At 48.2% G+C, this 12,402-nt stretch overlaps 1 protein-coding gene across 4 annotated transcripts in view; it reads right to left on the minus strand.

The window, feature by feature from the left end:
- The window catches only part of LOC112456593 (mediator of RNA polymerase II transcription subunit 13-like), a 31,616-nt gene extending 19,248 nt beyond the window's left edge, over positions 1–12,368 (minus strand). For all 4 annotated transcript variants that reach the window (XM_025019247.1, XM_025019249.1, XM_025019248.1 and 1 more), the window contains exon 1: positions 11,974–12,368. In XM_025019247.1, the coding sequence (XP_024875015.1) occupies positions 11,974–12,042 (69 nt within the window). In that variant the 5' untranslated portion in view covers positions 12,043–12,368. The remainder of the gene's footprint in view (positions 1–11,973) is intronic.
- Positions 12,369–12,402: the final 34 nt, after the last annotated feature.

Raw genomic sequence — 12,402 nt, forward strand, 5'->3', positions numbered from 1 at the left:
TCCTTGACGAAATTTACTTCAAGATGTAATGTTTTATCTATATTCAAACACGCAACCATTCGGCTTTTTTTCGTTAGAGCTTCTTAGCGGTATACCGATATCAGTGAACGGGCTTTTAATTTTGAAAGCCAGTTTCGAAGAGATTGCTTTTTTTAGAAGGGATATATCCGAATGAGCGCGTATACATATCGATTTCTCTCGCGGCAAATTGGAGAGATGTCAGCGCTCTCTGCATTGACCCGGTCATGTATTTTCGCCGTGGCGGCGGATGGCAGTTTCGTCGAAACGCGGCAACCGATCGATAGGAATTTCCCCCAAAGATCGGGGGCATCGCCTCCCAGGATAGCGGTGGCGCCTATAGTTAGTGACCGGGTCAGGATTCGTCGTTCGACGAGAGATTATCCCTCGCGGCGTCGCGTTCCCGCGTCGTTGAATCCAGAGTGACGACTCCGTGGTTGTCCGTGCCGCAGAATTTTCAAGACCCCCGGAGACGAGAATCTCGACTGTTCGTGCCGCGTGACTATCCCGTCGTTCCCCTCGCGGCGAGAGAGAAGCGTCATCTCTTTCTCGAGAGAGAGTGCGTGGTACGCGGGCGGCCGAGTCTCGTGGAGGCGTAACGATCGGTCGATACGCTCCGCGCCTTCCGCGGAGAGGACGAGAGCGGCACATTGCACACCGTCGGAAGGTAGGGACGCCGCGCCGCGCCGCGCGCGTAGCGGCGCCTATCGCGCACCGGGTGTGCGGTGCGGTGCGGCTGTGTGGTCTTCCCTCGTGCAAGCGCACTCTCTCTCGCGCGCGCGCGTGTGTATATGTATCGCCGCCGTACGGCGGCGACGAGACAAAATATTCGCGCACACCGACCGCTTCGATGTCATAGGAGCGAGCGAGCGAGCGAGAGAGAGAGAGAGAAGGAGCGAGAGTACCAAAGGCGCCCGTCGTAACGCTACGGGGCTGTCAAGCCCGCTGATCAATACAAGCAAGGCGACGTGCAAGGCCGCCCGCGTGGGCTCGCGCGTTCGACTCGACTCGACTCGGGGAACCCCCATATCCCCTCGAACCATCCGTCCACGCGCGCCGCTGCGTCTCTCCATCCTTCTCTCTCTCTCTCTCTCTCTCTCTCTCTCTCTCTCGCTCTCTACCTTCGGATGGCTTGCCTCCGCCAACTCCTTCTCTCCCTCCACTCGGCTGTACCTTTTTCTCGCGCGTCCACGGGAAGATCCGGCCGATGGTCGACGTGTCGCACGAGGTTCGCATTCTAGACGACTGTTATGGTAATGCTCCAGCGGTTCGAGGATACGTTTCACGCAATAGATATGACGGAAAATTTGGTGTACGGGGTAAAAATTTTGTTGGGAATTTGTAAACGATCCTTCGTAAGCGTCTGATATCCGCGAACGTTCCGCAACGTAGATTGCACCGTTGCGCTGAAACGTTTATATGAAATCGCTTATGAGAAAAGACCTAACTATTAATCGCGCGAGGTAATGCTAAACGTTACGAAGACGATCCGCGGCAGCAGCGTGGCAATTTATGCGCGATACCAAACCGCAATGCCACCCGAGCGGAAAATTCGCAGGTATCGTCGTCCCTGATGATAAGGCACGAATGTGTGTGGCAAAATAAAAAAGAAAAAAAAGAAAGAAAGAACCTTGCGCTCGATGCGCGCGGCGAGGGGGGGACACGGAAGGACACGCGCCGCGCGGGTCAGTCACGATTAAAATATCATGTGGCATATCAACATCAATGCGGAGTATCCCGCATTCTATTTTTATTGCGCTGCAATGTATTTACGGTACCCGAGAGCATTCCCGCCTGCTATAGGTTCCCATTTCTGTTACTGCCCTCCTTACGCCCGTCGCCGTTAAAGCCGCACGAACGTTACGTCGCGTGCGTGCGCGTAACGAGGCGCGCAGAATTCTTCGCGAACGAGCGAGCGAGCCGCTCGCTCGAAAGTAGATTCACGGATCCTCGGCGTCGTAATCGCCTTAGCCCGAGAGAGCCTGCTGCCTCCGCCACGGTAGATTCCTGCAGCTTGACGTTCTCCGTGTCTATACAGGGTGTCCCGCGCGGCCCACAGCTGCGCGCCTGCTGCCTTTCGCCTAGAAAGGCCCGCGAATCCGGACACGGCTTTTCCCCCCGGACAAAAATCACAGTCGGCGGAAGCTCGTCCCGCCGCGCCGCTGCCGCGCCGCGTCGATTTCAGCATCGAGCGTTCCGCTTCCACGAGCTTCGATTCGAATCTCCATCTCGCCCCGGCGTGGCGCGGCGCTACCGCGGGACACCCCGTGTATCGGCGTGTGTAGGACGTGCTAGATAGAAGAAGGCGATAGATAGAAGGCGCGTTAAGGAGATCCTGGACAGGGGACAATACCGACAAAAACAGTCAGGGCTCGTTCTTTGAAACGGCTTTATAGATCGCAAAATCCTTTTACAGGAGTAAAGTATAGGTATACTAATGAAGAGTGGGAATTAAAAAAATTAGTGGTAATTGAGAAAAAATTTAAAAATGCTGTCACCTCATAATCATATTTTCTAATATAAACAGTTGTATAGGTTATATGTACGAAATGAAATGTTCCCACTCTTCAGAATACGTGCACAAACAATAACGTACCGTTGAAATTGAGATTAAAAGCCTATGGAAAAAAAATTTGAGCGTCGAAGAAATCGTGTATATTTTCTACAAAAATATACACGCAGGCTAGTAAACAGAGCAGCAAAAGAGATGGCAAAGCGATCTCGAACAAGGACAGATGTCATTTCGTTAGACAAAGACAGATATAGGAAAAACAAAATTAGAAATGTTGACATTATCGACATCGAGGAAGTTCGGCCGTCACTCCAGCAGCCCCTTCATTGAAAATGCCTTGGGCGTTACCTGCGGTGCGTCGCGTTGCATCGCGAGGCAGCGCATCACCGACGATGTCGATTTGCAGCACGACCAATCGCTTTTGACCAGCGAGAACCTCCCGGCGACGAGCGAGAGAAGCGCTCTTTTATCGCGCGTGTAAACTTATCGGTTCGCGCGTAAACCTTTTTTTCTCTTCCCTTCTTTTTTATTGCCCCGTTCGACGCGCAAGGCTTTATAACGTAACTCAACTGTTCTCCCGCGAGAGAAAGAAAGAGAGAGAGAGAGAGATTCACGGAGAGGAAATTGAAAGCGAGGGCACGGCCGGTGAGTTTGCTCATCGCGTACGTGATTTTTTTTATCTTCGGGTTTAGTTGCCGTGAGTTGCCACAGAGCGCGGATATTTTAAAAACCAATGCGGAGTTGAGAAGAACCTTCTATCTCCGTAAGTTAGCTTCAAAATAATATTGGTATACAAGTTAAACGGCGAGTTGTTGTGTTTTCGCAAAGACGACGTTACGAGCGCGACAAGAACGGTGTCTCGAAGAGTAATGGCGCGATTATTAGCTACAATGAAGCGTAACGGTTATGCCGATACTTGACGATACAAACAAACCGGTCGCCGAGAGAAGTAAACTTCGAACTGGCCAACTCCGAAGTAAACCGGAGTAAAGTTAAGTGGCAGATGATCTCTTCAGCCGAGAGAAAGCAGATCGTTGATGTAATAACGGGTCTCATTATATTCGCGATTATTTGGCGCTCGTTCACTACTGTGCTTCATGTTTTCGGGGCCTTTTCGTTTTCGTTCTGGAATTTCGTAAGGTTACTCCGGATGATTCAATCTAATTCCTTTTCCGTGCCGCTTTCAAAGCTTGGGGGAAAAAGTAAATATTTTTTTTGTTATATTTTATAACAAAGAGAACAGTAGATAGAATTGTATCAAATGCGACATAGTTCAAAGTTCAAACCTCCCCCAGATTTCGCTGTTTCAATACGCGCGGTTTCAATAACATTTTGATATTTGCGCGGAATGTTCCAGACCTCGATGAATATTTATTAGAAATTGTGTTTTTGTTTAAAACGTATGCGACCACACGTAACACATATTTAATTATATGCGATAGCGGACTTGTTTGCAGGTTATTCGCGAAATTACTACCTATTGTAAAATCATGAAAACCTCGCAACGAGCAGTCTATAACAAGCGCCGAGGTGAAGCGTTCTATAATTTACAGAGCGTCCCGTGAGAATTGTGACAAATTTCTTCTACGGAAAGTTCGATTTTTTAAATTTACGTCATTAACGACCCCGAAAGATATTGATAAAGTATACATCTAAAGTTTACGTTACGGCAAATATCATGGAACATTTAGGAGACGAGCGCGTTTGTATATCTGAACACTAAATCGCCAAAGAATCAACGGATCGAAAAAGCATTCTTAGCGTTCGAGGGACACCTTGTATATACCCTGTTCGCTTCCTAATCGGTCACAATATCCTCGCACTCGTTCTATTTTTAAGTCGCCAGGATCGAAAGAAGGAGCAAAGGATGCAGCGAAGAGAAGGAGGGGGCGAAGAAGACACGGAGAGGCGCGGCTTCGAACCCGAGACGACGACTCGAAGGGTCGACCGTTGTCTCAGCGGGGGGAATCGGTCGAGGAGGCCAGAGGCCTCCTCGTCGCGTGTCCCTCCCGTCCCTCTGCCCCTCGCGCCGTCCGGTTCGCCAAATCACGGCTGTTAGATAGTTAAAAATTCGCCAACAATTCGCCTTTGTGCCTCGGAGCACCGCGGCACCACCGGTCAATTCAATACCGGCGAACATCCCGCCGGCGCGGCGCGGCGCGGCGCGCTGGTACATTTTCCTCGGAAACCGTACGCACGCAGTAACGGAACCGCCGCCTTTCTCGGATTCGCGCCCCTCTCGGTGAATATAGACTCGCCGTCGCTCGATATTTCTCTCGCCGTAATGCTTCCGTCTCTTCCCTCCAATTATCCTTAAGACGGTTGATCACCGTCAACGGTGAAAACGGTTTGGCCTGGATCCGTTGACACGCGCGTCGACGACTTACGAACGACGCACGAACGAGCGGAACACGATTTTGATACCAAGCATGGATCGCTGAAAGAATGGCGAAAATTCCGAGTAATATCACTGAACGCGCGATACAAATAAAATTGTGTACCATTACGATAAAAAAAGCAGAATCCGATCGGATCTGAACGAGATTAATCGTTGACGTTTCAATAACCAAATACAATGCAGAAGAAACGTACAGCTATCGGCGAGTCAGCGTAAGGAGCCTCCTCAAAACACATCTTTATCCGAGCGTATTGGGAACGAGAGGATGATTAAGCATTTCTGAATACGGCAATGTCAATAGCAAGTCACTCACGAGTAAGAGACTCGTATCCGGACACCCGGTATGAGCGAGTTGCAATCGATTGCGTTTTGCAAAATCTTATTGCAACAAGAGGCGACCAAACATTCAGAGATTGTGTTTCCTATTTCGAAAGATGAAGATAAATACCCGTCTAAAATGTCCTTTGTAAATTCGTACATTTCGAAAAGATGTAATTAATTTTATTACTAATCATGTGGCGTCATTTTCACAAGATTATTCATATCGTGCCCCACGTCCTCGTGAATTTGCACTAAATTTTCGCTGAAGCGTCGCTCCGCTTGTCTCCGGTTGTCAACAAATAGACAAACAAGTGTGTATTTTTTTTAACGGTTGCCTCCGGCAAACGGGAGGATATAAAGGGAGAACGACGTAAAAGCAAAGCGAAACTCGACACGGTGTTTCGTGTTTCGAGGCTCTTCCATAGTTGTAACCCGCGTCCTCGCAAGAGTCAGTGCAAGGCTTTCACCTAGGCTGGGCGGGGGACCTCCGTTCGCGGCTTCCCCCTACCGCCTCTCCTCCCGCCGCGCCGGAGCACCAGTTTCAGCATAATCTAGCCGAGTGACTTCGTCGGTGCCGCGCGAGAAGCCGCCGCCGCGTGCCTGACGTACCTACGCCTGCGAGAACGCGGGGAGTCGCTGGAACGCTACGACGTGGCCGCGTAAAGTTGCCCCAGCGGTTCCCAAACCCGCGGCGCGAATAAAGACGTATACAGGGTGGTCCGTTTTTATCGACGATCCGCTGAGCGGAGAGGGACCATTTAGCCGCGGAGTGCCGGGACGCGAAACGTTCTTTTACACGACGACTCGCTTTCGGAGACACGATCGGATCAACAGAAATTCGAAAATCGGTAGCTCGCGCAGCTCTCATTGACATTGTGCCGCGGCGAGCTTGTTTCAACAGTGGCTATATTTAAGTAGTGAAGACGAAATACGTTATTTAATTAATTAAATAATTTTGAAACTGTTTTTCAGTGTAGTATAGACAAAGAAAATTTGATCTACATTTTTTCATATAAAATCGTTACTTTTCCCTCGCATTCAACAATTCAAGCAGCATCCAATGGACATTCTTCATAAAATCATCAAAAGAATCTTCCTCTGTTGAATAATTGATATAAACTCAGTAATAAAACATGAATCTCTAAAATGACATGAAATAATCTTGAAATCAGCTGTTAATAAATCTGTTAATAAACCTTATTATGTCAATTCGGTTAACTTAATTATTAAGACTTTAACTGTTGGATAAATACAAGGATACAAGGATAGCAACTGGCGTCTAGTCATAAATAGTTGTAAGGTGTGGATGGATGAGTAAGAATAAGAAAAAAAATGTAAACCAAGTCCCTTCTTGGCTGTAAACGCTAAAGTAATAAATTCTATTCTATTAATAGCATTTAATAGCATTTAATAACCTTTTAAAAAAGCTTTTAATATCAAGCTCGTACTCCAGAATTAGGGGGCTTCCAATTATCGACAAACATTGATTTAATGATCGCGAGAGACTAATGGACCGGCGGGCGCGGAGTGATCGCATTTACATAATCACTTCCGACTGATTCACGCGCGCGGAATACGTTTCACGCATGCGATCTGAAATTTTCGGTGGGAATACCGCCTCGTCGCCTTGATCTCAGCGGTCTGCCACGAGACGCGATACCCGATGAAGTAGCTGATCGATTTCACCAATGTAATTTCCACCGCGCCGCACCAAATGTGATCGCAACACACGTCGCCGCTACGAGGCTGAGAAGACGAAGACGACGGATAAATCGATTCCCATATATGCAATCTTATCCATTAAATTACACCTTTCAAGCTGACGTTACACCTTATTGCAACAAGAGCGACCGCAGCTATGTCAAGGGTATCGATCGAACCCGGAGCGGGCCAAACCATGGGAAATTTTCATCTCGGTTAATCACCCGCGGATTATGGGATCAAACGTTTCGTCAATAAAGGGGCGACGTGTTTTCTCATACGACAAATTCGCTTTTGGAAATGTTGGATTTGCAATTCAAAAAGTTATTTGTTCTTTCAGTTCGTTAGCTTTTAATAATGTTTTATCCCAATGTTTTATCGATGTGAATTTGTTTGAGCGCGGTTGATTATTGATACAAATATTAAAAATAAAATATCCTATTTGAAAAGTAAACAATTTTTGTTTCCACGAATTTCACTTTATCGATGTCTCGCGTGCGGTTACAGACGATTATTTTTCAATTAAAGTTCCCGCCCAAGTCCACTTGATCGACCACATTGTTATCTTCGTTGGATTGCCTCCGTTATTCTAATTAATCCGATTAGACACGCGGTGATATTGACCCGCGATGTCTCGTCGGCGCGCGAGTGTCGCTGTACCCCGTAAAATTTGAGTACCACTGTGTGAGAATATTCTTACGTGCCCCACACCGTGTTCGAGTTTTATTTACCGCGAATACACGCCACCGTAGGCACAAAAACTGCTACGAGCGATTCCTTCGCGACGTTTGACGGTAAGTACGCGCGAGACTTGTAAGTCGCGTGTGTACATCATCCACCGGTGTTACACGTCGTCTTAATTAAACTTAATCGTTACACGTTTCGCATCGTCAGGCTTGTCTCTTTCGACAATTCTGGCGTTTACGCCAGCTTTATTCCAGAAAGGACACAATAGTCTTTTGAAATGACACCCTACGGAGAAAAGAATTGCGGGCTCTTAAGTAATTAAGAGTTGACGACGCTAATAATAATGGGATTACGTATACGTATCACCGCGCACTCTCTATACGCTTACGTCATTCCTCTGTGCCGTAATGTATGCAGTTGTTTTCCGTTTACTTTAAGACGCCGGGAAAAAATATTTATGTCGCGTGAATAAAAGCGGAGGAAATAATCGTGACGCATCAATCCCGACACGTGGATCGTACATTACAATTCTTATTGAATGCTAATCAGCTCTAAACAAACTCTAAAAATTATCGACTAATTATGCCTCCTTTACTCGGAAACGCGGCGTCGCGACTTTATGCAAATCGATTTCTGACACTCGTATGTAAATATTAATTAGGCGGCATATGTATATATGACCGCACGCGTTCCACGAATCCACGCGAATTAATTTGTGTCGAAGAAACGAAAACGTGAATTTATTATCCTTTCGAGTTTCCGAATGTACAAAGATACGATTGAAAGTAAAACCTTATGACCGAAGGGACGTTTACACGATAGCAATAATTTGCTAATGCACAATCTATCCGTCAACGAAAGCTTCACAATGCTTCTCCTTTCATCCATATAATTATTCGAGTCATTGGTTTGTGACTGGCATCTAATTAAATATCGTTAATTCTCATGCACATGTTCGCACGGCATAAAGAAAATAATTGGGATGTCAATAGCCGCTGCGCTACCATTGCGATCAAACACAGCTTCGCTGGATTTTAAAATAAATTCGTGTGTGTTTATATCGCGTTTAATCCAATAAAATACATTCGCAGCTTCGCCGACGGGCCGAATTAGCTCGCGGCGCGGTTTTCATAAAGCTCCAAAAGCCCGGCCGCTTCGTCGGAATTTCAATGAAACGGCGCGCGGCCAGTTTAAAGCGCAACTCCGAGCATCCGCATAAAACTAACGGATCTCTGTCGGCTTTTTACATTTATACATTGTAAAAAATGTACATGTTACAGGCGTAAATTTCGCGAATGTGAAATATGCGAATGAGCGAACGTATCTATATCTTTTTTTTCCCTCCCTTTCGAAAACACGCAATCGTCGCGCGAGCTCGCTGTTGATTTCGGAGCACAACAAATATCAACCGTTAGTGAATGATAGGGCACGTGTCGCGCGACAATCCCGTCGCAAAAAGAATCGAGCAATTTCTTTATCAGTGGTTCCACGCTAAATGTTTTCAACGGCTCGTTTTATCGAGTCGCACTACATGCGAAAAAATCGTCTTGTAGTTAAATTCTGCGACAAGTGACATATTGCAAGTTGTAACATATAAAAAGTGTGTGTGTTTTCGTGTGTTTCATAACAATTCTTCGCCCGAAACCGAATATAAAAAATTTGCTACCGTTCACAAAAAAAATTCTCAGTTCCGATAATTTTATAATATGCACGATTTAAGTTGACGTTATCTATTCCTCGTACGAAGTTTATGTTCAGATAATTCATAAAATTATGTTAATATTAATCGGCGATTATTTTGCGTCTATATCGAAGGTTATCTTCATAAGTAGGGTAAGGAATTATTTGAGTCGGTTAAAAAAAAATCGGATAAAAAATTAGCGAGACAAAAAGCTCCCTTCTCTTTAAAAATTTGTCTGATTTTTTTTTAACTGATTCAAATAGCCCCTCCTTACTCCTTACCCTATTAAATATTGTCATTAGAAAAATTCTTGTTTGTTCTGTTTCCATTTTTCATTATTTTGGCCTAGTTTTCCGACTTTTCATATATTCATATTTTGATCTCTGATATCGATATATTTATTTCTATAACATTTTTTATTAATGTTTCTGTAATAGCTCGTATCCAAAAAAAATTTTTCTATCTTTTACAGCCAACATTTCATATTTGTGTTTCATTTATCTATATATACGTCCTTGAATTCATCTACTATTTCGCAAATTGATATGTATTCTTTACGATATATTCCAAATTCGCACGTTTCTGGAGAAAAAAAATGAATGGTCGAGATGTCCCTAGTGAGAAAAGAAAAGTATCCGGTCATTGTGTACCTTCAACCTGTCATCTGTTTTGTGTCAACTACCTTTTAGGCAAGAGATATACGTGAGACTATTTTACTTTCGAAATTTGTAAAATCTCCGAGCGGCCTCTTTCGCGACATTTCCAATCGCCGTTTCAACGAACGCTCGAAAGGATCTCAACTTTGTCGTACAGCTATCGCAACGTAAAACGTATGTAAATCGTAACGCGCCGAAGGTGCGACGCGCTCCGAAAACAACGAAAGCGCGTCGTCCGCTCGCAGTGACGTTTAGTTATACTCTGGTGGGAACGCGAGATGCAGCAACGAACGGCAGAAAAATGCGTCCGCCTCGCCGTTAAGCCTGTGCGTCGAGTGCGTGCGGGCGCGTGTATACGTGAGACGCACGCACACGCGCGCGCGAAATGAGCGAGCTAGAAAGAAAGAGATAGCGCAGATAGCGCTTGAAACAAGAAGGGGAAGAGAGGCGCGAAGAGGGCCTTCTCTCGCGCAGGCAGGCAGGTAGGTAGATAGATAGAACGCGTAACAACCAATCTCGCATGCGCTCCAATCTCGCGATTCCGAAGTCTTCGCGGAAATAATCGCGGCCGCCGAAAACGCGAACACGGCGGTATATAGCGAGGTGAGGCGAAGCCTCGCCTCGTCGCGCTATACGCGCGGAGGAGCGAACTTCGTAAAATCGCCTGACACAGTTTTCATGCCACGGCGGCCGGCGCGACGCGACGCGACGCGACGCGACGTGAGACGCCGCACGTTGTTGCCTCCCTCGCGACAAGTCGCTGAGGCGAAAGGAATGTTACGCGAGAGAAAGAAAACGAGAGAAAGAGAGAGAGAGAGAGAGGGAGGGAAGGAGAAAGAGAGATCACCGCTATCCATTCTCGCGCCGCCGCCGTTTCCTTCTCCTTCTCGCGCGCTCGCGAAAAAGAGTCCGGGAAGCGGGAACGCGATTCTCTCCGCGGAATTTTCGCGGTTGGAAAAGACCCCGTGCGACCGATACCGAGAATCGAGTATCTCTCGCCGTGTGCACTCGGAGGTACGAGCGCGATATTACGAGGACGAGAAAGAGAGAGAGAGAAAGCGAGAGGGAGACGGAGAGAGAGCGAGACTACGGAACACGGCGTGCCTGCCTGCCTGCTTGCTTGTGTTCTCGCCCTCTCTCCGCTCTTCTCTCGCGGTCACTTCTCCTCCCCTTCCTCGCACTTCCCACTCGTTGCTCTTGCTCTCTCTCTCTCTCGCTCTCTTTCTCGCTCACTCGCATGCAAGCACGTTCGCTCGTCGACTCTCTTTTTCTCCGTCTCGTACAACGTACCGTAATACTTGGCGGCTGACGTGAATCAGGCGTGACATTGGCTCGACACAACAAAACTTCAAATCTCACTAATGCACGCGTACGTACGCACGTACGTAGGTACGTACGTACGTGCGTGCGTATGTCGCACGCACGGGATCGCCGCGGAGCAACGGGCGGCGGGGAGGGGGGAAGGACTCCGACGGTACACAACAGCAGCACGAGCGACAGCAACGGCGATGACGATATTGACGATGTTGACGTTGACATTGATGTCGACGTCAACAACGGCGAAACGGGGATGAGACATTCGGCCACGGCGACGTCGCCGCGGCGAATATAGGTTAACGTTCGGGGCGCGACGGTGGTCCGCCGTACCCACACATACGCGTACATACGCACACGCTCTCTCTCTCTCTCTCGCTCTTACAAATTCGTTCATTCGATTGCTCGCTCGGTCGCTCGTCCTCGCGTCTTCGCGTCGTCGCGACGGGTGACGTACGGAGCCGCGGGATGCCGGCGGCGCGGCGGCGGCAGAGCGGCGGCCACCTTGGGGGGCCCTCGCTCCCGTTCTCCAGCGATCGCCTCCGCGTTCGCCCAAGTTTCGAATCTCGCGGAAATTCGACCGTCGAATCCCGGGGGGACGATCGGCAGGATCGGAACAGGGATGAGGGAATCGGACGCGGAATCGCGAACGAGCGCGAGCGCACTCACGCGAACGATCACTCACCAGGGCGAAGAAATTCGTGTGGCAGTCCTCCAGGCTGGCGCCGTTGGTTTGATGCGACGGATGCGTCATGGCTTCTCCATCGTACGCCGTACACTCATTTAGTCTAACACTCGAACGGCGGCACCGTTCGTCGATCTTTATCCCCGCACGCACGAGGGGATTTCGCGCTACGGGCGGGCAAACACCGCGGCTTTATTCACTCGGACCCGTACATTTAGGAGGGTTTTCACTTCTCAATGGCGACCGTAAAATGGCGGCGGGCGGCGGATGGGAAACAACAAGCGCAACTGCCGGGTGCGCCCCCTAACGCTCACTGCCGCAGTTCTAGTTGCCGTCGACGGCTACCGCCGCTGTTGCCGCTGGTGCTGCTGCCGCTGCCGCTACCACCACCAGCACCACTTCCACCACCACCGCCACCACCGCTGCTGC

The sequence above is a fragment of the Temnothorax curvispinosus genome, unplaced genomic scaffold (assembly GCF_003070985.1).
Source record: "Temnothorax curvispinosus isolate PA1 unplaced genomic scaffold, ASM307098v1 QBEX01006981.1, whole genome shotgun sequence".
NCBI lineage: Eukaryota > Metazoa > Arthropoda > Insecta > Hymenoptera > Formicidae > Temnothorax > Temnothorax curvispinosus.